Source organism: Phascolarctos cinereus, unplaced genomic scaffold (assembly GCF_003287225.1).
Source record: "Phascolarctos cinereus isolate Bilbo 61053 unplaced genomic scaffold, phaCin_HiC Scaffold_2;HRSCAF=192, whole genome shotgun sequence".
Classification (NCBI taxonomy): Eukaryota; Metazoa; Chordata; class Mammalia; order Diprotodontia; family Phascolarctidae; genus Phascolarctos; species Phascolarctos cinereus.
This window is the reverse complement of record NW_027555625.1, coordinates 247,964,816-247,990,694: the sequence shown is the minus strand read 5'-3', so window position 1 is coordinate 247,990,694 and position 25,879 is coordinate 247,964,816. Positions and strand designations below refer to the sequence as shown.

The 25,879-nt window shown below is 40.5% G+C and overlaps 1 protein-coding gene across 1 annotated transcript in view; it reads left to right on the top strand.

The window, feature by feature from the left end:
* The window catches only part of RBBP8NL (RBBP8 N-terminal like), a 74,434-nt gene that overhangs the window by 13,621 nt on the left and 34,934 nt on the right, over window positions 1–25,879 (top strand). The window contains exons 2-8 of the mRNA XM_020981532.2: window positions 14,412–14,559; window positions 15,730–15,772; window positions 17,092–17,187; window positions 18,764–18,876; window positions 22,015–22,087; window positions 24,126–24,289; window positions 24,718–24,800. Coding sequence (XP_020837191.1) covers window positions 14,499–14,559; window positions 15,730–15,772; window positions 17,092–17,187; window positions 18,764–18,876; window positions 22,015–22,087; window positions 24,126–24,289; window positions 24,718–24,800 — 633 coding nt within the window. The 5' untranslated portion in view covers window positions 14,412–14,498. The remainder of the gene's footprint in view (window positions 1–14,411; window positions 14,560–15,729; window positions 15,773–17,091; window positions 17,188–18,763; window positions 18,877–22,014; window positions 22,088–24,125; window positions 24,290–24,717; window positions 24,801–25,879) is intronic.

Below are 25,879 nucleotides of genomic sequence, written 5' to 3'. Positions count from 1 at the left end.
CAATTCGGTTGAGCTTTGAAAGAAGCTAGGGATTCTATGAGAAGGAGATGAAGGAATGCATTTCAAGACTGAGGAATTATCTATATAAAGGCACAGAGGTGGGAGATGGACTATGAGTATGCAGTCAGCATACCCATCTCTAGAGTGCATGTAGCAGAAAGGTAGGCTGGTGCCAGGTGAAGGGCTTTCAAAGAGGACTCTACAGTTGGTCCTTAAGATAAACAGGAGCCTTTGGAGCTTTGTGATTAGGGGATGACATAGTCAGACCTATACTTGACCTTATAACTGCCACAGACTCTAGCACAGGGCTAGACAAAGTTAATGACAATAAATGTCTGTTGATTAACTGACAAAAATCATAGACCTATTGAATGTCAGAGCTGGAAGGGTCCTTAAAGATAATTTCATCTAGCATCATCTTTCCCATTTTACAGATAAGGAAACAGATGTCCAAGGGAGGGACATGATTTATACAGGGCTGCACAGTCAGAAGCAGAACTAAAAGTAAAAAATATTTATTGTTTTTGCTGAGAAAAAGACTGGCAAAGGCAGAAATTAAGAAGGATATAGCACCATAGTCCTACAACATTAGAGCACACCTTAGAAACTATCAAGTCTAGCCTCTTTAGGTCAAGTGATTTGCCTAAAGCCATACAACTAGTAAGTAATAGAGCTAAAATTCCAATTATAATACCAATCAGAAAATAACAACAACAATACTAATAATAGCACTTAGTGCTTTAATTACAAAGTGTTTCACATATATTATCTTTTTTGATCTCTAAATAGCAGGTGGTGCACAGAATCTTACTAACTTTGGCACTGTGGTCTCAAGATCTGAGATTGCCCTGACATGATATATGATTCTTACTGAGTGCATAGAAATCAGGCTTTCCTTCATGAGAAAAAAATCCAGTGCAAAATCAATCAGTAGCTTCTTCAATAAGTCTTTCATCCATTTCTGCTTCACCAATAAACTCCTGAAAATATTCAGGTCAAAATATTTTGGCCATTCTTATTCCACTTCTTGATTCCAGTTCATAACAATTCACAATCCATACCATACCTGAGATTCAGATGGGAGCATGCTTGTTTGTGAGCACCAGGTTTTAAAGAAAACCTTGACAAGCAGGATCAGTTGAAAAAATTAAGAATGCTTAGCTTGGAGAAGAGGAGACTTAAGAGGGACATGATTGTTTTCATCAAATATTTGAAGGAGTGTCATGGGGAAGAAAGATTGAACTTCTTTTACTTGCCTACAGAATCACAGAAACTGAGATGGAAGGGACCTCAGAAGCCACCTAGTTTAATCGATACATGAAAAGAACACCCACCATAACGTAGCCAACAACTGTCATCTAATATCTGCTTAGTGACCTCCAATGAGGGGAAAACTATCAGCTCTCCAAGCAGCCCATTCTACTTTTGAAAAGCTCTAATTGTAAGATTTTTCCTAATGATTTTTCCCAATTCTACCCATTGCTCCAGCGCTATCCTCTGGGGCCAAACGGAACAAATATAATCCTCTTCCACATGGGAGCCCTTCAATTGCTTGAACATGACACTCACGTTCCACCTCAGTCCCTCCCCAGGCTTCTTTTCTCCTGGCTTAAACACACCCAGCTACTTCAAGAGATCCTCATATTTCAGGAGCTCAAGACATTTCACCATTCTGGTTTGCCTCCTCTGGATATTCTCTGGTTTGTCAATGTCCTTCTTAAACTGTGGCACTAAGAATTGAACACAATACCCAGAGAACATCAGGTAAAGGCAGAATATAACGGGATTATCATCTCCCTGTTTCTGGAAGTTATGTCTTCTTCTAATGTTGCCCATGATTGAAGTAGCTTTTTGGGGGGGGGGGGCTGCCATATCAATTCTGCTGATCTATATTGCACTGTTGTTGTTGTTTAGTTATTTCAGTCGTGTCTGACTCTTCATGACCCCATTTGGGGTTTTCTTGGAAGAGATACTGGAGTGGTTTGCTATTTCCTTCTCCAGCTCATTTTACAGATGAGGAAACTAAGGCAAATAGGGTTAAGTGACTTGCACAAGGTCACAGAGCTACTAAGTGTCTGAGGCCAGATTTGAACCTAGGAAGGTGAGTCTTCCTGATTCCAAGCTCAGTGCTCTATCCACTGTGCCTCCTAGCTGCCCCTGCAATCCACCTAAAACCCCAGATATTTTTCAGACCAAGTACTGTCTATCCATGCCTTCTCCATCTTGTGCTCATAGGGTTGATGTTCGTACTAAAATGCAAGACTTTATATTTCTCTCTTGAATTTCATTTGATTAGTTTCAATCCAATGCTCCAGCCTTGCCAAGGTCCTGTTGCATTCTGACTGTTCGCTATCACTCCCAGCTTTTTAATCTCCTGAAAATCTGATGAGTATACCACATATGCCTTTATCCAAGTCATTGATAAAAATGTTCAACAGTACAGGGCCAAGCATAGGATGCCTGGAGCACTGCATTGGCACTCTCCTATCATGCTGGAATTCAACCATTAACAACTACTCTGCCTCCAGCCATCCAAGTGGTCCAGAATCTATGTGATTATATTATCATATAACCTATATTTCTCCACCTTTTTCATAAAAATTGTATGAGATCCTTTCTCAAAAGCTTGTTTAAATCTAAGTAAATTCTATCCACAGCATTTCCTTCATCTGCTACATTAGTAACCTATCAGAAAAAGGAAATGAGATCAGTCTAGCATGACTTATTCTCAACAAAACCATGCTGACTCTTTGTAATCACTGATTCCCTTTCTAGATCTTTAACCACCATCTCTTTCACAATGTTTTCTAGAATTTTCCCAGGAGTCACAGTCAAGCCCATTGGCCTATAGTTCAAAGGCTCCATTCTCTTCCCTTGTTTGAAAATCAAGACATTTGCCCTTTTTCAGTTGTGTGGCATTTCTCCTGTTCTCCATGATCTTTCATATATCACTGACAATGGCTCAGGAATCCCATCTGTCAGTTCTTTCAGGACTGGAGGATGAGGTTCTTCTAGGCCAACTTACTTGAATTTATCAAGGACACTTAAAAACACTCCCTTAACTTATCTTGGGTATCAACTCCTTTAGTCATTTTTGTGGTCTTTTCCAATGTAGATGTACTTCTCCGTTGCCAAGAAAACAGGAAGAAAATCAGAATTCAGTAGGTCTACCTTCTCTTTGTTATCATAACCTAAATCACCTCAAGAAAAGATCCTCTCCCTCCTGTAATACTCATTTTTCTTCCAATATGTTTTAGAGTGATATTGCCCTTAGTTAATCAGCTGAGTTTAGAATTCTTGACACTATTCATATAGGTCTGTGACATACCTTCATATTCATTCTTTGTTACCTGGCCTTGCTTCTATCTTCTGTACATTTTTTTAAATTTAATTTTTTTAATTTTTTATTACATTTCAAGCACCAAGCTGTCTCTTTCCCTCTCTCCCCACCTTGTACTAGAGAAGGTCACCATTTGACACACTAAAACTGTACTATTAAGTATGTATAGTATATAAAACCATATTATTCATACTTGTGTTTGTCAGTTCTTTCTCAGGAGATGGATAGCATTTTCCTTCATAGGTCCTTTGTAGCTGATTTGAATATTTTTTAATACTCAGAATAGCTTAGTCATTCACAGCTATTGTTTGAACAAACTCTATCCAATGTTCTCTTGGCTGTGCTCATTTCATTCTTCATTATTTCATGTAAGTCTTTCCACGGTTTTCTAAAATCAACTTGCTAATCATTTCTTAAAGCAAAGTAATATTGAATCACAATCATAGACCACAATTTGCTTAGCCATTCCCCAACTGACAGGCATCCCTTCAATTTCCAGTTCTTTGCCACCACAAAGAAAGCTGCTACAAATATTTTAGAACAGATAGATCCTTTTCCTTTTTCCCTGATCACCTTGGGAAACAGACCTAATATCAATATTGCTGGGTCAAAGAGTATACACAGTTTTATAACTCCTTGGGCATAATTCCAGATTGCTCTCCAAAATGATTGAGTTAGTTCAGTTCCGCCAACAGTGTATTAGTGCCCCATCTTCTGTACATTTTTAAAAAGCTAAATTGGTTCATGAATTCTCTGTGTGTATGCATGGGTCTCTTCAAACAAATCCCATTTTTCCTTGTTATTTGAATTACTGTATTTCCCTTTATGTCTTCAGAATTTCATTCTTGAGCATCTCCTATCCCACCTATGCTAACTTATTTTATTCCTTAAGATCCTACCCAATTTTCCTCTGAACCCATTGCAATCTGCTTTTCCAAAATCTAGAGTGCATATCAGACCATGCCTAGTTTTCCTCTCTATGATAAATTCTAGAATGGAATACTATCAATCACTTATCCCACAGGCTCCCATCATTTCTACCACAGTATCCAGTTCTTCTATGCAAGTGAGAATTAAGGGGGTGGAGCCAAGATGGCAGAGTAAAAGCAAGTGAGAATTAGATGTAGACTATATTTTTCCTCTACTTTTTGAAGAACGAAAGTATTGCTAAGGCAAGACTGCTTTTGGTGGAGAGTTCCAGAAGATATCTGGATAGTTGAAGTCTCCCATCACTGCTACATTATACCTCCACACTAAGCTTATGATTCGTTTCCCAAACTCCTCATTCATTTCTTCTTTCTGTCAAGGTGGTCTGTAGGATATTCCAATGGCAAAAGTCATTTCTATTTCTCCCTACTTTGACCTTCATCCAAATACTCTCCATCACGCTTCCCAAATCTGGTTCCAACATTTCCAAACATGAGCATTCCTCCTAAATATGCAATACTACTCCAGTGCTTCTTCTATCTATAGTGTTTCTTTTGAAGCTATAGTCCAGTCATGTGTTCCAACACAACCAGTTACAGTGATTAATACCTTTGAGGTCAAATTTGCCCACTTGAATCAGGACCACTGGTTCTTGTTAGTTACTTAAACCTTGGACATTTACATACAGACAACTGAGAGCATGGGTTTTCCTACTGGTTCCTTACTTGGGTTTATGCCTCCTAGAATTTGTAGCTGTCAACTTCTTTAACTATTCTCCCAATGACAGTGGCACTGTCTTTCTTGCTGTTTCTCACATACAACACTCTATCTCCTCACTGACTGTTCTCACTGGTAGTCCCCAATACCAAGAACACTATCCCTTCTCATCTCCACCTCTTAGCTTCCCAGGCTTCCTTTAAGTCTCAGCAAAAGTCCCACCTTCTGCAAGAAGCCTTTCCCAGTTCTTAATCTTGGTGAATTAGTGACAATTTATACGTAGTTGTTTGCATATCATCTCCCCCATTAGACTGTGCTATCAAAGGATCAAGAACCCTTGATAGCAGGGACTATTGTTTTGCCTTTCTTTGTATCCCCAACACTTAACACAATACCTGACATATAGTAGATGATTAATACATGCTAGTTTGCTGACTGACTTCCTTCTTTGAGGTTACTGCAGTCCCTAATTCTCTGATTTACAAGGATATGCACAATCCTCCCCCAAGCCACCCAATCCTTTTCAGTTTAATGGTGTGTTGATTAAATTTGCATGACATCTGACAAAAACATCCTTACCAGTCTTTGTCAAATGTACTCAGTCTCTGGCCAGGAATCTGTCAACCTTATATGTAAACCCACAATGGAGAAATCCAAATCTCATTCTCAGTCATGCTTTCTCAGCCAGCTGTTCACTTCCCAAGTTAATTCTTCTCTTCTGCACTCTTTGACTTTGATAGACAATAAGAAAATACCTGCACCCTGTGGTGGTCTTCTGTCTCTTGCCAAGAACTTTATAATTATTTGTAATGCTCTTTAAGTTTCTTCTGGTAGCATCATTTGTGCTTTACTTAAATTTCCCACAATGAGTAGCTGTCATCTATTTAGATAAGTTTTGAGAATGATCTCTGTTATGTCTTATATAGAAACCCCTGAAAGACAATTTTGTTTAGTCACTTCAGTCCTATCTGACTCTTTGTGACCCCATTTGGAGTTTTCTTGGCAGAGATACTGTAGTGATTTGCCAATTCCTTCTCCAGTCCATTTTATAGAGGAACTGAGACAAACAGGGTTAAATGACTTGTCCAAGGTCACACAACTAATAAGTGTCTGAGGACAGATTTGAACTCAAAAAGATGAGTCTTACTGCCCAGGCCAAGTACTCTATCCACTGCAGCACACAGCTACCCAGAAAGACAATAGACCTCTATATTTTTGTTATTGGGTCTTACAATAGCTTTCTCAGTACCCCTAGCAGGGAATCACCAACTTCTACTACTCTATTTCCTCTTCTTCCTTTACCAGATGATCTCTCACCTGCTAGCTCCCTTCCTCTACCTCAGGTTCTTTTTTTTTCCCCCCTTGGAAGCATTTGCATCCATTGCTTCAGTAAATCTTCCTTCTAACAACCTGGAATGTGTAGAAACATTCTTCCAGCTTCTTCACCTTCTCCTCTAGGAGAAAGATCAGCTTACACTGGGAGCACATGGTAACAGGCACTAGGCTGTGGTAGAAATAAAAACATTTCACACAATATGAGCCTCTTCACAATTTCCCGTATTCACCGTAATGGTTGAGGTTTCCAATATGGATTCCTGAAACTACTTGTGAATGTTTATACCTTAACCTTAAACACCTAGTTAAACCTTTTTACCAGGCAATTATCACTTCTTAATAACTTGACTACTTCACTCAAATTCCTTTCCTTTGTCTCAAGAAAATTCCACCACCACGCCCCTTTGTAAGGTAAAATCAGAACCCAGAGGCTGAAGAGCTTTGGCTCAATGAAAAGAGAACCTTCCTAACTATTCAACTTTCCCAAAGAGAAAGGAATGGGCTGACCAAGGTGGTTTTGTGAGCGCCCCAATCAAGATAACTTCTAGGCTAGGCTTGTACTGGAGGTTGCTACTTGAGATAAAAGATTGGACTAGCTGACTTTTAGAGTTTTTTCCACTCTGAAATTTGTGATTCTAGGAGTGTTTCTATCCCCCAAAATCTGAATTTAATGAAGCTACATAAATCAATTGATAGTCCATGATAGCTAGGTTAAATGAGTGCAGAGGAAGATGCCATAATTAGCAAGTTTTCTCTCCAGACAATAATTGAATAGCTCTATCTTCTCTCTCTTGTGATCATCTAATCCACCCCAACCAATACCTGCTTGACCAACAGTGGCTACACTTTCATGACGAATTAGGGCCAAGTTTATCACAATTATGTGACTTTAGCCAAATAATTTTACCTCTCCTAGCCTCAGCTTCCTCATCTATAAAATGGGGACAATAATTCCTGCCCTAATTATCCCACAGGATTATTGTAAGGATGAAGTGGGATAATGGGTATGAAAGCACTTTGTGAATTTTGAAATGCTATGCTTGTGGGAAGTATAAGGTAAGGCATTTTAAGCTGTAAAATTAATAACAATCGCCCCTTGCATTTATAGTGAAGGAGAGTCTACCTTTGAAAAACCTCAAAGGAAAAGTCGGAGCTGTATGTTTGGCACCTCCCCTCCTCACATAAGATCTGTGGGAGGATCAAGGAAATTAATCTGTAAAATACTTTGTGATACTCAGAAGAAAAGACCTATGAAAACATCGAGTCATTTTAGAAGAACTATACAATTTCAAAGCAGAGCTCCAAAGTCCTGGCCAGGAGCAGATCCCTACATTCCTTTTTTAAAGTTGTTGTTGTTTTTTTAATTGTAAATTCAACAACTATTAACAAAAGCAAAAATCAGATAAACACACAAAATAAGAGGCAAAAAAGCCTCACAATCCTTTTACATCCTTTAGTGAGGCCTCACTAACCAAATGAACTAACAAACAAGGAAAGAAAATGCTCCTGTTCTGTGCCCCTTTCCAAGTCTGTTCGAAGTTCTTCTACCTTTAGCTTTGGACGTTCGTTAAGGGAAAAGATAGACAGTTACACCTGTGTAGGGTGAGACTCAAACATATGCTATAATAGGAAGAATGCTGGGTTTGGAGTCAGAGGAGCTGAGTTCAGATCCCGACTCTGCTACCCCTATGACTTTGGATCAGTCATTATAGCTCTCTGGGCTACAGTTTCATCATCTGTAAAATGAAAGTGCTATACTAGATGACCTCCAAGGTCCCTTCCGCTTTTAAATCTGTGGTCCTATTATATAGAAGGCGGGGGTGGGGGGGCCTATATAAGCCTCCCAATGGACTTTCCAACCTGACAATTCTAGAATTCAATTGTGAAATGGGCATTCCAGATAATACAGATGAGATCGATAATGCAGACAACTGCACTTACACTGGCATTTGTGGAGCATAGCATGGTGGAGAGAGAACCAGCTTCAGAATTAGGTAGAACTGGTTTCAAGTCCATTTCTGACAGGAACTGGCTGCATGACTCTGGGTAAGTCATTTGTCTTCTTAGTACCTCAGACAACTCTCCAAGACCCTATGTTACAAGCAGGTGTTGACTTGCCCAGGTAAGAATTTCCTCATTGGAAGTTCCCTGTACCAATGAAATCACAGGTCCAGTGGGGAAAAAAAAGTTACATAATTGTTTACTAATAGTAATAGTATTAATAATAATAATAATAATAACTTATAGAATAAATAAATGAAAGAAAATTGATGTATTAAACACTTGTTATATGCCAAACACTGTGCTAAATATTGGGGATAGAAATAGAAAATGAGACAGCGCCTCCTCTCAAACTCATACTCCAGATATGAAGATACAACAGATATTAGAGGGAGCAGCTGCAAGATGGATAGAAAGGTCCATAAGTCCTAAGGCTGCAGTAGCTGGGTGGATGGCAGTCTTGTCCTTTAGGGTGCATTAGTGGATCAGATGGAAGTGCCTGGGGCTCAGAATACTATAGTGGCAGAGTAATTTGTAAGGCCAGAAGGATCATAGTGACAAGGCATAGTAAGACTTGGTAGTCCTCCATCTTATCAGGAGGACTATAGGTGGTGATTCCCAACTCACCCAAATGTAAGCAGCAATATCTGCATTGTAGGGCAGTGAACCTGGAGGAGCCCAGCCTGCCATCATTGAGAAGAAGAGAGTAGCCCTGAGGGTCCTGGGAGAGTAGGGATTTGGGGTTCCTTCCTAAAGGGGTGGGGATAGGAGGACGCAGTGTTCACAGAGGATGAGGAAAGATGATGAGGAAGAGAAAGGCAAAATCAGCAAGAAAGTTGGGAGAGAAGGGCCTCTTCCGGGCCATTCTTACCTAGTGGCCTAAGCAATAGCTCACATTTATTTTGATACTTAAAATGGATCTGTGACTTAATTGACATCCTTATCATTTTTGTTCCAATGATACAGATGACAACACATACATGTTTGCTCATCCTATGCAATAATTGTCTATGTCCTTCAATTAATCCTCCATGGGGTTCCCACCAATATACTGGGTACCTAACTCTACCTCTGTTAACATTGTATTAACGAAATAGAGCATGCAGGCTGTCCACTGGTTACATAAAAGATAACCACCTTTGATCTGTCCTACATCCATCAAATAATATCCTTTTATGAAACTTATTCTGCATAATTCTTCATTGTTGATGCCGTTTAGTCATTTTCAGTCATGTCTGACTCTTCATAACCCATTTGAGGTCTTCTCAGTCAAGATACTGGCGTGGTTTGTCATTTCCTTCTCCAGCTCTATCCATAGCACCACCTAGCTAACAATTCTTCATTGGCAATATGCCATACCCTACTTGTGCCCACCATGGTCCCCTCTGTCGCCATTTGGGTAACTCTCAAATTTTATTCTTCAGATATCATATCCCATGATTCATGGCACCACTAGTTATTCTTTTTTAGTTTCCTTGAGTTTGGGGTCATTAAAAGCATTGTTCAGTTTCCCAAATTTAATCCAGCTTGCTCTACTTTGCTCTTATTCAATTCTGGACTCAGATTGTTGTCCATACAAAATGTCTGTAGAAGATGTATATAAATATATGTGTATATATAATGTGTGTATATATATACACATATTCATATATATTTATATGTTTATATATGCATATGTGTGTATACATATATACACATACTGATGGACCTACGGGCTATCCATCCAACTACATATAATAATCTTTATAACAGGTATTCTCCAGCCACTGTGTTTTTCTTATGCTTTTGCAAGATTCTGAATCTCACTGAGGAGACTCTGTGGTGCTTTGCATCTTAATACAATCAACAATATCATCTGCAGACAGGAAATCTGGAGAATTTTACCATACATTGAATCCTTCCTTGATTTAATCTTTACATCAAAGTGGCAAACATTTTTGGCAAGCATGTACCTGTTTTGTGCCTTACTTAATATTAATCAGAAAGCTGTCAAAGTTATCACTATTGTTAACTTCTTTCAGGGAAGCCTATATGATTTTTAAAATATATGTGAGAAGGGGCAGCTAGGGGGCACAGTGCATAGAGCCCTAGCATTGGAGTCAGGAGGACCTGAATTCAAATCTGACCTCAGACACTTGACACTTACTAGCTGTGTGACGCTGGGCAAGTCACTTAATCAATGTCATATATACATACATACATACATATATATATGTGTGTGTGTGTGTGTGTGTGTGTGTGTGTGTATGTATGTATGTATGTATATGTATATACATATATGTATATGACACCTTGTTAGAAGAGTACTTTTTTTTTCTTTTGGTGAGGCAATTGGGGTTAAGTGACTTGCCCAGCATCACACAGCTAGTGAATGTTACATATCTGAGCCATATTTAAACTCAAGTCCTCCTGCCTCCAGGGCCAGTGCTGTATCCACTGTGCCACCTAACTGCCCCAAGAGTACTTTTAGGGGATTGGACAACTGTTTTAAGGCAATTGGGGTTAAATAACTTGCCCAGGGTCACACAGCTAGTAAGTGTCAAGTGTTTGGTCTGAGACCAGATTTGAACTCAGGCCCTCCTGACTTCAGGGCCGGTGCTCTATCCACTGTGCCACCTAGCTGCCCCTAGAAGAGTACTTTTGCTCTTCTCAATTTTTTTTTGAAGCCAACTGAGAATAAATACAGTAATACCTGCAGCTTTCAATTGATTGTATCACTGAAAAGATGTGGATCTGCTATGGAATATTATTTTTAAAGTCTACCTAATATCTTTCTAACACTTTCAGAAAAAATATCCTCAATCAAACAAGGAATAGTTTACTTGTCAGATTTATGGAAAACAGAAGAATTTATGGCCAAACAAGAGATAGAGAACACTATGAAATGTGAAATGGACAATTTTGATTACATTAAATTGAAAAGGTTTTGCACAAACAAAGCCAATGCAGCCAAGATTAGGAGTGAAGCAGAAAACTGGGAAAGAATTTTTACAACCAATGTCTCTGATAAGGGCCTTATTTCTTAAATATATAGAGAACTAAGTCAAATTTATAAGAATACAAGTCATTCCCCAATTGAGAAATGGTCAAAGCATACAAACAGGAAGTCTTCAGAGGAAGAAATTAAAGCTCTCTATAGTCATATGAAAAAATTCTCTAAATCACTAATGATTAGAGAAATGCAAATCAAAACAACTCTGAGGTACCACATCACAACTATCAGATTGGCTAACATGACAAAATGTTGGAGATGTGGGAAAATTGGAACACTAATGTATTGTTGGTGGAGTTGTGAACTGATCCAACCATTGTGGAGAGCAATTTGGAACTATGTCCAAAGGGCATTGACCCAGCAATACCACTTCTAGTGCTGTATCCCCAAAAGATTACAAAAATGGGGAAAGGACCCACATTTACAAAAATATTTATAGCAGCTCTTTTTGTGGTGGCAAAGAATTGGAAATTGAGGGGATGTCCATCAATTGGGGAATGGCTGAACAAGTTGTAATATATGAATATAATGGAATACTATTGTGCTGTAAGAAATGATGATCAAGTGGACTTCAGAAAAACCTGAAAAGACTTGTATGACTGATGCTGAGTGAAGTGAGCAGAACCAGGAAAACATTGTACACAGTAACAGTCACACTGTGCGATGACTAACTTTGATAAACTTAGCTCTTCTCAGCAATGTAAGAATCTAAGACATCTCCAAAAATCTGATGATGGAAAATGTTATCCACATCCAAAGAAAGAACTATGAGTCTGAATACAGTTCAAAGAATAGTATTTGCTCTTCTTTTTTTTTCTTCTGTTTTGTTTTGTTTCTTCTTTCTTATGGTTTCTCCTATTGGTTCTAATTCTTCTTTAAAACATAACTTAATGTGAAAATATCTTTAATAGGAATATATGCTTAGAGCCTATATCAGATTGCACACTGTCTTGGGGTGGGAGGAGGAGAAAATTTAAAACTCAAAAGTTTATGAAAGTGAATGTTGAAAACTAAAAATAAATTAATTAATTAAAAAACCTCAATGCACATGTAGATTCATCTGCTAAAGGAGAGGCAAGGTGGTAGAAAGAATAGATATTTAGACTCAGAGATAAGAAGATCTTCATTATACTCCTACCTTTGATACTTATAAGCCATGTGACCATGGGCAATTGGGGATTTGGCAATAACAATGACCATCGTAGATAATAATGTTTGATGTACCTGCCTCATAGATCTGTTGTGATTCTCAACAGAGATGTTTATAAAGTGGGTTGCAAATTCTGAAGCTCCAGATACATGTCAGTTATTATTACAAAGGTTTTTTTGAGAGATAGGAAAGTAGGATTATGGGTCAGTAGTTATTGATATTTTCTATATCATCTTGGTTTTTTTGTAATAATAATATCATCAATTGTTTCCAAATATCTTTCAGCCATGTTGTCATTCAACCCCTCAATTCCCTCAAAACCATGGCACCTCCAGCATAGAACTCCTCTGGGGATACTCAGTCTGATCTATCTCTTTTTCCCATCTTTGTTTTCTAACTTGAGTGGCTCTAGACAACACGTTTAACCTCTTTATAAGGAGAACTGGGATTTAGAGAGTACTTTAAGGTTCCCAAATACATTATCTTATTTGATCATCACAGCAAATCTGTGAGATAGGTGTTCTTATTATCCCTTTGTTTGTAGATAAGGAAACTGAGGCAGGGAGTAGTTAAATGACTTTCCAAAAGTCATATAGCTAGTCAGTGACTGAAGAAGGATTTAAATCCATGTTTTCCTGGACTCAGGCTGGACTTCAAGTTCAGTTCTCCATCTGCTATAACAAGTAAGTTAAGTGACTTGCCCAGGGTAACATGATTTTGTTTTTGCTTATTTGGTTGGGTTTTTTTAAGAGGCGGAGCGTTGTTTTGTTTTTGTTTAAATATTCGGAGCCAAGATTTAAATTTATATTTCTTGGGGCCAGTTGCAAAGCTCTTTCTACTAAACCATGTCTTTCTCTACTAGATGTGAGCTCCCTGAGGGCAGGGATTACATCTTTTTCTCCTGACTCTCTTACATCCAGGAGCATCAATTTGGGCATACGGAAGGTGTTCGATAATTTTTCGTCCAATAAATGGCTAGATGCATGAATAAAGAAATGGCCACAATGAGATCAGAACCAGTCCAAAATGATCCCCTCTCTTGGAAAACAGTATCCCACATAAATCAGCTTTCATTTGGCATTACTTCAATGTCAGTTTCCAAAACGAGCCTTGAAAAAAGATTTCATAAGTTGCCGTGTGTGTGTTGTTAAACACAAGTTAATTAGGTTCAACAACCAAGTCACAAGCCTGTTGTACTCTGTTGTGGAATTAAGAACATCAAACAAATAAATCAACCATAAGTCATGGCAAGCTAAGGTTGGTGACAGAAATTTTAAATGATTCTGTGTGTGTGTGTGTGTGCGTGTGTGTGTGTTCATTCTCAATGCCTAAAAAACAGGGAATGCCTTTTCTCCTATCTACAAAATTTATCATGCCAACAAGCCCAGCTGTCAGATCTGTCCTCTTTGTATTCAGCCAATAACATATCTGAAAGCTTGGTAGAAATTGTGGTTTGGATCAGAGAATCATGGAAAGATAGCATTTAGAGCTAAAAAAAAAAAGATGAGAGTCTAACCCTTTTATTTTAAAGAGGGAAAACTGAAGAAACTAAAGGAATTTGCCTGTGGTCACACAGGTTATATTTTTTAAGTTCCTATTTGAAGCCAGAGCTTGTAAACTCCCAATTTCAGTATTGCACTCATTACACTGGGGCAGGGGAGTGGGGGGGGGTGTTTGGGGGAAAGGGGGGTGGGTTAGGAAGGAGCAGTAAGGCCTTGGGAGTAGATTTCACTGTTCATTTCACTTTGCCTAAGTAGAGAGGCTTGGCTAGAGGGCCATAATTTACCAGAAACCTTTGCTGACTACCACATAGAAAAGTGATTATTTCCTCTGTCCAGATTCTTATATTTAATTTCATATGAAGTCAAGAAAAAGTCCATTTGGGTTCTGCATGGCTCCCTCACTACTGCCCCTCAAACTCTCTATATGTAATGACTATTTTTTTTAAGGTCAGAGACTAACATGAGATAAGACCCAAGGAGAAAGTTCCACCTGCCACAAGAAGAGTGGGGAGAAGAAGGACCCAAGTCCCAGCCATGGACAGTTTCGCTGAATGTTTGAACAAGTTGAAGGACGTCCATGAGAAAGAAGTCCTCGGTATGACCCAGCCTCCAGGGAGATAAGGGCAAGGCCACAGGGTGGGCTATGCAGTCTTTAGGACTAGAACCTTCTAAGTGTACCATGGGATGTTCCTATGATCCTTGGCTGAAAGAAGGCTCTGGATACCCATGTCATATGCAGTGTAAATGACGGGACCCCCAAGCCAACCTCTCACAAAGTGCATTTGTTGGTTTTAGAATAAACAGTTCTCCTGCGACAAGAGAACACAGCCTCCTTGTGTAGGTCTCCCTCCATCCCTGAATTGTAGCAGTAGTTTGGGTAGGAACAACACTCAGGTTACCCTGGGATAAGGGGTTAGGACTGAAAGGATAAGTGTGCAGGAAGCCTGGGCCCAGAGGTACTGGTGCACACTGAGGGACTACTCTGTTGAGGCGTCTCCTTCCCCTGGGGAAGATATAGGATTATAGACTTAAAGCTGGAAGGATTCAGGAGCCACCTAATCCAAACCCTTCATTTTTCAGATGAGGAAACAGAGGCCCAGAAATATTAAGTGTTTATTCCCAAGGTCATCGTAGCAAGTGACAGAGTCAGAATTTTGTTGTTCAGTCGTTTCACTTATGTCCAATTCTTCGTGACCCCATTTACAGCTTTCTTGGCAAAGATACTGGAATGGTTTTCCATTCCCTTCTCCAGCTCATTTTACAGATGAAGAAACTGAGGCAAACAGGGTTAAGTGACTTGCCCCAGCTCACACAGCTTATAAATGTTTGAGGCTGGATTTGAATTCTCAAAGATGGTCTTTCTGATTCCAAGCAGCTCAGTCTACTGAGCTACCTAGCAAATGCAAACCCACATTTTCCGACTTCAAATTCAGAGCCCTTACCACTGTACCAAGGTGTCTCCCTGAGTACCAGGGCTGGAGAGATAAGTACATGGGTGGCGAGGGAGGGCTCTGGAGCTCTGGAAATACCCAGACGTGGCCTTGATAGGAGACCACAGCAATTCATTGTTAAAGACAGTCAGGAAAGGCCCTTGCTCACTGCTGAAATTCTACCATCCCTTTTCCAGTAGAGCTCCCCCCACAAGAGGACCATGGAGCTTCATTTCCACACCCTTGTGCCAGATAAGGTGCCCATACACTTAATAAATGGTGTCTTGGTTCTAAAATAGAATGCTCTGCATCCTAACATCCTCTCCCTCTCACAGGGCTACAGAACAAATTGTTGGAGCTTAACACAGAGAAGTGCCGGTGAGTTCAACAGAACAGGGGGCCCCATTGCTGAATGGGCTGAACCTTGGTATTCTCTCTAAGGAGCCAGAGGAAATCTTCCAAGGAAATATTTGTCAGGGTTTGGCAAAAACCCTTTCTATTATAGGGAGCCTGACCCAGCCCCAGGAGATATACAAAGCCTATGGGATACTGAGCTTTTTCCCTTGGAGTTGATGGCTGGTCCCTCAGTTTTATGACTCAAAATGGAGGCTGAGGGTACCAAACTCATAATAGCACCCATGAAGGGAAGAGAACCACAGAGATGGGAGAGCAGAGGAAGCAAACCAACCTTTGCAAATTGGAAATAGTCCATCCTTCATATGAATGGACCGTATAGAAGTCATAGAATGTCTAAGTAAGGCAGGACCTTAGATATTATCTGCTCCAATCTACTCATTCTCCAAATGAAGAAACTGAGGACCAGTAGTAAAGTTAAGGAAAGGCAGCTGCGGCATAGTAGCAGCAATCCTAGATGCAAAGTCAGACAACCTGGCCCTGACAGTTACCTTCTGCTGACTTGGCGCAAGTCACTTAATCTTTCTCCATGTCAATCGAATTAAACACTTTCTAAGATCCCTTATAGCTCTACATCCAATGATTCTAAGCAACTGGGCTACAGTCATTCAGCAAGCTAGTGGCACAGCCAAGATTTGAACCCAGATCCTCTGATTACCAGAACAGTGATCTTTCCATTATACAATTTGTTGTTGTTATTCAGTAGCCTCCAACTCTTCATGACCCTATTAGGGGTTTTCTTGGCAAAGATATTGAAGTGGTTTGTCATTTCCTTCTCTAGCTCATTTTACAAATGAGACAACTGAGGCAGAGAGGGTGAAGTGACTTGCCCAGGGTCACACAGATAGTGTCTGAGGCCAGACTCCAGGCCCACAGCTCTATCCACTGTGCCTTTAGTTGCCCATTATACTAAGCTTCCTCCGATTCAGTGTTGACTCCACCTTCCCCTTCATCTACCACATTCTCACAGTCACCAAGTCCTATGCATGCTTTCTTGGAAATAGCTCCCTCATTCATTCCCTCCTCACCTTCCTCGCTATCCTCCCTCTAATCCTGATGGGCTCTACCATCCTTTCCAATTAAAAACTCCTGTGATTCTCTGATTCCAAGTCAGGCCTTCATCTCTTCTCACCTGGGCTACTGTGATAGCCTCCTAGCTGGTATTCCCCTGCCTTCAGCCCTTCCCCTATCCAGGCCAACTTTAACAAACCTCTGACTTGGAAATTTTCCCTGCTAAAGGCAAAGGGTCATTTTCATTGTCTCCTCCTTGTTTCTTGAATTAGAGATGCCCAGAGGATTGAAGAGCTATTTGCCAAAAACCACCAGCTTCGGGAACAGCAGAAAGCCCTGAAGGAAAATGTTAAGGTATTAGAGAACAGGTAAGTCCTGCCTGGCAGAACAGGCAGCCCCCCACCGGGTCCTGGAATAACTCTCCCTTTGTTAGGAATAGAACATAACTTGGGAATTATGCCTCATTTAAAGGATTCCAAGAATACAGAGTCTTTCAAAAGCACTGGTGAGCCCCACTTTAGTAGCTCAGTGGATAGAATGACAGACCTGGAGTCAGGAAGACTCATCTTCCTGAGTTCAAATCTGGCCTCAGACACTAGTCATGTGCCGCTAGGCAAGTCACTTAACCCTGTTTGCCTCAGTTTCCTCACTTGTAAAATGAGCAGGAAATGACAAATCACTCCAATATCTTTGCCAAGAAAACTCCAATGAGATCATGAAGAGTCAGACACAACTAAAACAAGTGAACAATAAATATATAGCCATAATCTAAGACCATTCTAGCTCTAACAATCTGTGATTTTATGCTTCCCCTTTGTATGGAGCTTTAGCATTTTTAAAGTTCTGCCCCATCCGTATATAATTCTCTACTAACCCCCTGTGAGGATACTAGAATTATTACAGATTTTTTATAGATGAAGAAACTAATATACCAAAAGATAAACAATTTGCACAAGGTTACGCAACTTGTCAGTCAAGAAGGGACTAGAATTCTGGTCTCCTGATTCTTAATTCAGGGCTCTCTCCAATAATTCTCATAAATGAAAATCCAAATTTATCAACCAAACAGAGGTTATTCTAATTATTGCTTACAGTTATTATCCTACATATCAAGCTCTCTAGAAATCATTTATATAGTACTTCAGGTATTTTACACTGTCCCACTCTTCAAACTGCTAACACATACATGGTCTCACTTGACCCTTACAACCACTCTGTGAGGTAGGTAGTTCAAGTAGGATGATTTCTGTTTCATAGATGAGGCTGTGAAAGGTGAAGTCATTTGCCCAAACACCCAGATAGTAAATGGCAGGCACAGAAGTAAAGCTCAAGTCCAGTTGTACCATACTCTCTCCATTGATTAGGACTGCCAGAATATAAACAGAATCCCTGTAAGAGTATTTTTCATAGAAATCTCTGGTTGTATTTAAAATAGGATCCACTTTACAAAAATTCCATTTAAACTCAACTTTTCAGGAACACGTGTAGAATATAAAGTGAGGAGGGGCAGCTAGGTGAAGTTCTGGCCTTGGAGTCAGGAGGACCTGAGTTCAAATCTGACCTCAGACACTTGATACATACTAGCTGTGTGACCTTGGGCAAGTTACTTAACCCTGATTGCCTCACCAAAAAATAATAATAATAACAACAACAACAACAACAACAATAATAATAATATAAAGTACGGAAACCTATCCAGAGAGGTTTCCTCTGATCTCTTGCCTTCCTCTTTCTGAATTAAAACACAACCCAAAATTGAGCATGGCACACTCCGGGCACCTTTCCAGTTCCAAACTATATTTAGGTTTTCCCAACCTAGGATTCCTCCCAGGCCCAAATGGCCATGGACAAAGGTGCCTCCAATGGGCCAGATGTGAGAAGGGAGGGAGGAAAGGGAACAGCCTTGGTACAGAGGCGAGCAGCTAAGTGGCTATCTCACTTCAGGCTGAGGGCCGGCCTCTGTGACCGATGCATGGTGACTCAGGAGCTGGCCAAGAAGAAACAGCATGAATATGAGAATTCCCATCTCCAGAGCCTGCAGCACATCTTCATTCTCAGTAAGTCAAGCGCTCAAGTAATCAGAAAGTGTTCATTAAGTGCCAGACACTGTACTAGGGACTTGAGATACAAATGAAAAAATGAAACTGTCCCTACCCCCAAGGAATTTATATTCCAATTTTGTGGACATAAACAAGTATATATGTGTGTGTGTGTGTATCTATATGTATGTGTGTATGTATATATATGTATGTATACATATATACACACATATGGGATTACATGAAATAAACACAAAACACTTTTGGAATGAGGGCATTCAGAGCTGGGTCTTGGGGGTGGGGGAGGCTCAGCAAAGACTTCATGTAGAAAATGGTCCTTGAGCTGAGTTTTAAAGGAAATAAAGGATTCTAAGAGGCAGAGGTGAGTAAGGAGGGCGTTCCAGGCATGAGGGGGAGGGGAGCACCCTATACAAAGGCACAGAAGTGAGACATAGAATGTGATACGTGACGAATGGCAAAAAGGCCATTTTGACTGGACTGTAGAGTGTGGGAAAAGGAGTAATATACACCAGGTCCAGAAAGATGGGTTGGGACTAAGTTCTCAAGCGTTTTAAATGTCAAACAGGAATTTGTTTTTCTCTAGATGCAATAGGGAGACATTGGAACTCACTGAGTAGGAGAGTTATATTGGTCAGACCCGTGATTTAGGAAAACCACTTCAGCACTCAACCAACCTTCCTAGAAGCTTTCTGGTTTCTGCGTTTTCTGAAAAGTACCCCAAGGGCTGCTTTCAACCTTTACTGGGCTCCCCTCTGTCCATCTGACATTTCTCTAGCCAAGAGTCTAGATGATTCAGGGACCAGAAAAAAGTCCTTCAAAGCTCCAGCTTTAAAAGGCACTCAGTTCCTACCTGATCTGATAAATGTGTAATGCTTCAAGGTGAATGATGTGTTTTGAGAAAGCCCTTGCTGAAGAGGGGCAAAGGTAAGGAGATGCTTATGCAGGTTCCCTGGGCAGCTGAGAAGCTCTGTCCTAGGCTGAGAAGAAACTCCCAGGAGGGTCAGCTGGAAAAAGAACCTCATATTCAGGGTGTGAGAAGTAAAAGAAACGACTGAATCTTCTCAACTCCTGACAGTTCTCCCGGTAATCCATAGAACAGGGCTTCTTAAACTTTTTCCACTTGAGACCCCTTCAGCGACCTCATGGGACCACAACCCACAGTTTAAGAATGCTGCCATAGAAGTCACGACTTTATGCTTCCCTGAAAAGTCTCGGTTGAAAAAGAAAAATTTCTGTAATGCACATGTCGATGAACATGTGTGTAAGGGTATGGCTATGTATGTCAGTGTATGCATGAGAATGTATGCCTGTGTGTATGAGTACAAATATGCACATGTATGTATGTGTGAGTGTGCATACATGTATGTGTATACATGATTGTTGAAGGGCATGTGACTCTGTGTCTATGAGTATGCAGGACTGTATAGTAAGGGTATGCTTGTAGATAAATTTACATTTGTGGCATGTTTTCAATGTTTGTGCTTATATAAGGGTTCATTTTCAGAAAGGTAGTAGAGTGTGGTACAAAGATAGTCGGATGTGGAGTCAGGAAGACCTGTATTCAAATTCTGCCACTTAGTAGCTGTGGGAACCTGAATAAATCACATAATCTCTTTGAACCTCAGCTTCTTCATCTGTAAAATGGAGCGCCCTGTAGCACACACCTCACAGGGCTGTTGTGTGGTTCAAAAAAAATCATGAATATAAAGCATTTTATATATATGTATACGCATAAATATGTAATATTGTCAGTATGCATACAATTTCAATAACCATGTGCATGTATGTTTGTGGGTGTATGTGTGGGGTAGCTAGGTGGCACAGTGGATAGAGTGTGAGCCTGGAATCAGGAAGACCCATCTTCATGAGTTCAAATCTGACCTGACACATTTACTAGCTGTGTGACCCTGGGCAACTCACTTAACCCTGTTTGCCTCACTTCCTCATTTGTAAAATGAGCTAGAGAAGGAAATGGCAAACCACTCCAGTATCTTTGCTAAGAAAACCCCAATAGGGTCACAAAGAGTCAGACACGACTGACATGATTGAATAACAACAACTTGTGTATGTGTACGTACACCTATGCCTGCATGACTAGGAGGGATGCGGTTTATGGACGTGTGAGAACAGGTGAGTGTGTTCCTGTCTGTGCGTCCACATATATATGTATGTGTGCATATGAACATGCATGTACACATGAGCATGGGAGTGTCTTGTGCACATTGTAGAGCATTTGTGGAAAAACCGATAAATAAGAGGAAGCCAGTTGGATGCTGGACTCTTGTCCCTGAGTCGTGTTCATCTTGTTTCTGTGACTGTACTTTTTCAGCATCCCTGGGCCCCTAGACTCTCCGGGAGGTAGATATTCACATCCAAAATGGGTAAAAACGCTTAGGGGAAAGACAATAAAAGTTATGAGTCCGGTCTCAAGGAGCACCCAGCAAAGTCAGGGGGATAAGACATCAACACATAAAACTATAATAAAAGTAGACCATGTTGAGTCCATAGGAAAGGCAAAAATGAGTGCTAGTACACTTCAAAGGAGGAACAGATCATTTCTAGTTGGGAGGATCAAGGGAGGCTCCATAGAGGAGGTGGCATTGAAGTCGGGGTTGAAAGATAGCAGGGATTTCAATAGATAGAGATGGGAGGGAACTATGAGTAAAAGCTGGAGTAGATGACCTCCAGGTCACTTCCACCTCTACGATTCTGTGAGTCCTATCTTCTATAACCCTCCCCACTAACACACACACCTTCCTTCACTGAAATTACTATTTACCCCTGGGAATCCTTCCCAACCGCTGGCTCCCTCCATTTGACGTGATTTATTACGCAAAGAAGAAAAGAAAATTCAGCCCAATATTATCCACCACAACACCCCATTTTATAAATATGGAAACTGTGACCATATCCCATTGAGGGACTAATTTCCCCCATAGTGCCCTAAGAGCTTATTTAGGGGATATTGCTGTCATATTTTCTGGCAAGTGAACCAGAGCAGACAGTGATGGCCCCTCTCAAGGTATCTGACTATTCACACAGGGGCAGTTTACTTCTTGAGGCAGACAGGCCCAGATCTCCTCCACTTCTCATGCTTCCCCAAGCCAAGCTGATCTTTTTCCTGTTTATTCATAGCTAATGAAATGAACGGGCTAAAGGAAGAAAATAAAGCTCTGAAGGAAGAGTTGAAGAGACTTCGAAACCTGGAGTGAGTTCTGACTGAGCCACCTTTCCTCTACCCCACCAACGTCCAGGCAAACGAGCCCCGCACCACTATCTTGGGAATCAATTCCCCAATCACGTCATTCCCATGGAGGGGGAAAAGGTGGTGCCACTCAGCTGCCATTAACCATTAATTTGTTAGAACTATAATAGTAATGGGCAGCTAGTGGCCCCCTAGCGCACAGATCACCAGGCCTAGAGTGAGGAAGACTATCTTTCAGAATTCAAATCTGGCCTCAGATACTTACTAGTTGCATGATCCTGGGCACTTAACCCTATTTGCCTCAGTTTCCTCATCTGTAAAATAAGCTGGAGAAGGAAATGGCAAACTATTCCAATATCTTTACCAATATAACCCCAAATGGGGTCACAAAGAGTCGGATATGACTCAAAACAACTGAAAAACAACAGCAAAAATAATAATAGTGAGAGGCAATTTACTGTAACATAAGTTGAGCAAGCCTTGGGACCAGGAAGACCTGGATTCAAGTTCTCCCTCTGACGCATAGTAGCTGTATGGCCCAGGACAAGTCATTTCTCAGTGTTCTAGACCAGAAGTGTCAAACAGGCAGATGCCACCAAAGGAGGTTAAAATGTAAATGGGAAACATTTAACAAAATAAACTAAAATACAATAAAATATAGATAACATTACATTTTAAAACTAAGTCAACTGCAGAGATACTTATGCATGGATTAGTTTCTATCTGACACCACTGGTCCAGAACAGTGATGCCAAGCTCAAATAGAAACAAGGACCACTGACTATTCATAAGGATCCCTTACAGCTGCCTATTGACTTAGAAAACCACATAATAACACCATCTGTGTTTTATTGTATTTTTATTGATTTTGTTAATTTTTTCCCAATCATATTTTCATCTGGTTCCCCATCAGGGCCTGCTAAACAGTAAGATTAAGACTCTACAGCTATAAATTGCAGATAAGGTGCCAACCTGCAGTGCTAGAGGGAATTTCCTCACCTCAGAGTTGCCTATTTCAATTAAATTACAGGCCCAATGTCTCTCCCTATAAGAGAAGTAATAATTACTCATATTTCTAGAGCACTTCAAGGTTAACAAAGTGCTTTTCTCACAAAAACCCTGCAAACACTATCCCCATTTTTCAGATGAGGAAACTAAGATTCATTTGGAGGGAGGCGAGCACTTACATTTTAAAAGAGGACCTAGGGAGGGAAGTGCTTAACCCTAAAGAATTAAACTCGCATGGTGGGATTTCATGGACCATTGAGAGAAAAACTTATTGGGCTTTTTCCTAGGATTATGGGATTTTAGAGGGGGGAGGGAACTTAAGAACTCTCTATCACAAACTCTTTATTTTACAAGTAAGGAAACTGAGGGTCTGAGAGATGAAGTTATTTGTCCAAAATCATAAGCAGTAGAGCTAGCAGTATAGCATATAGCGGAAAGAGTATTTGCCTTAGAGTCAGAAAACCTAGGTTTGAATTCTGGTTCTTCCACTTAATACCTGTGTGATCTTGGGAAGAGAATAAGCATTTATATAGTACCTACTATGTCAGGCACTGTGCTAAGCATTTTTTATACATGTTATCTCATTTGATTCTCACCACAGCTCTGGGAGGTAGGTACTATTATTATTATCCCTGTTTTATAGCTGAGGAAACTGAGGCAGACTTAAGTGACTTGCCCAGGGTCACACAACTAGTAAGTGTCTGAGGCCAGATTTGAACTGGGGGTTTCCTGACTCCAGGGCACCATCCATTGTGCCACCACCCTGCCTTGGGTAAATCATTTTACTTCTCAGGCCTTCAGCTACTTCATCTATAAATTGAGACAATTATATTAGTATTCCCTGTGATCCTTTCTAAACCTAAAACCCTATGATCCTATGACCTTTGCAAGCAGATGTGCCTTCCCAGCAACCCTAAACCATGCCATATATGGGTTCCCTGACTATGCTTAGACTTAAGGCTGGTCTCCCTTCATCAATCCCGCCGTGGTGGTTTGGCATCATCCTCACTCCTCTCTGTCTCTCCCATCCCAGAGACAGACCCAAGCACCACAAGGCTATGTCCAGGGAAAGCAGCTCCAGTCCAGATTCACCTGTGCCCTTACTATCCCCAGGAGGGCGCAAGCCTAGCACGGAGAAACCACCACCAAGCCGGGAGACAGAGGAGGACTATCTTCCCCACACTCCCCTAGGAGAAGGTACAGTGTGGACCATGGAACAGAGAGGGCCAAGAAAGAGGGAGCACACAGAGTCTGAGGAAGGGCATCAAGTGAAATGGGCAGGATTCCAGGGCAGGAGAGGCACATGGGAAGGGAGCTTCCTTCCTTTCAGTTAAGTTCACAATTTCTATCCCACTGGAGATTTGAGCAACTGGTGGGAAGGAGAGAGAGGTTTCAGTTAGCAAATTTTTGCCCAGCAAAACCACTTCCTCTACACAGAATCCATGAGAAGTCCAGTACATAAATGCATTAATTTAGCAGCACTGGGGAGAACAAAATAAAATCCCAGGTGTAACTAGTTATAAACACACATACACACACATACACACACACACACACCCCAGAAACTCAGAGACCCTCTTCCATCAATTTCTCTGACCTTTTCTTTCTTTCTTTCTTAAAAACAGAAAAGTCAACAGGGTACCAGACTTCTCCAATCCCTAAAATCCCTCCTGGGACAAACCTTCAGGAGCAGCGAGTTCTGGACATGGTGAGGTTTGGAAAGTTTGGAGTCATGTCTTTTTTTCTGGACTAGATCAAAGCAAAATGGAGCCCTGTTTTCAAAGCCATCATCTATAGCTACCTTCCCCAGAGCTAAAAGGTCTCTCTAGATGGCCTCATCCTCCAAGAAGCCCATCCTTTTTGTCTAAGACAGCTGTACCCACAGTGTGCCACATGACCAGTAGGGAAGATGGTGACACACAGAATGCCCTCATAATCCCTAGATACTATTAATTGTTGTTAGAACCAGCCCCTAAATGAAACCCTCTCAAGGGTAACTCTGCCGTAGCTCTGCTCCAGATAATGGAAGTTAACTAAATTAGATTTCTTAATTCAGTTGTTCTAAAAGAACCGTTAGGGAGACCAACAAAAGAGTAAGTAACTTGAGAGGGTTATTCAACTTTGTCTACTCTGCATTTTACACAAATTCTTGTACATTTTGGGTGCTCTAATTATTTGTTGTCTAAATGAAGGACTGAACTAGACTGAGGCAGTGTGACATAGTGGAATGAATAGTAATAATAATAATAGCTAATATTTTCATAGCACTTTACATATTTCTCATTTGATCCTCACAACAACTGTGCCATTTCACAGATGAAGAAACTGACTCTGAAAGAAGCAAGTGACTTGCCAGGGTCCCATAGCTAGTAAGTGTCTGTGGCAGAATTTGAACTCAGGTCTTCTCCATTCTGAGTCCGATAGCTCTATCTACTACACCACTAGGAGTCAGGAAGCATGGATTCTAGAATGTCCCAATTCTTTTACTTGTAAATTGTCAGGAACTAGACTAGAGCTCTTCTAGCTCTGACATTTTTAATAGTCTTTTTTTCCCCAATTACATGTCAAGATGATTTTTAGCATTCATTTTTACAAGATTTTAAGTTCCAAATTTTTCTCCTTCCCTCCCTCCCCTCCCCTGAAAATGGTAGCAATGTGATATAGCTTATACATGTACTATCATTTAAAACATATTTCCATATTAGTCACAGTTGTGAAAGAAGATACATATCAAAAGAAAAAAACTCAAAAAAAAAAATAAAGTAAGTGAAAAAAGTATACTTCAGT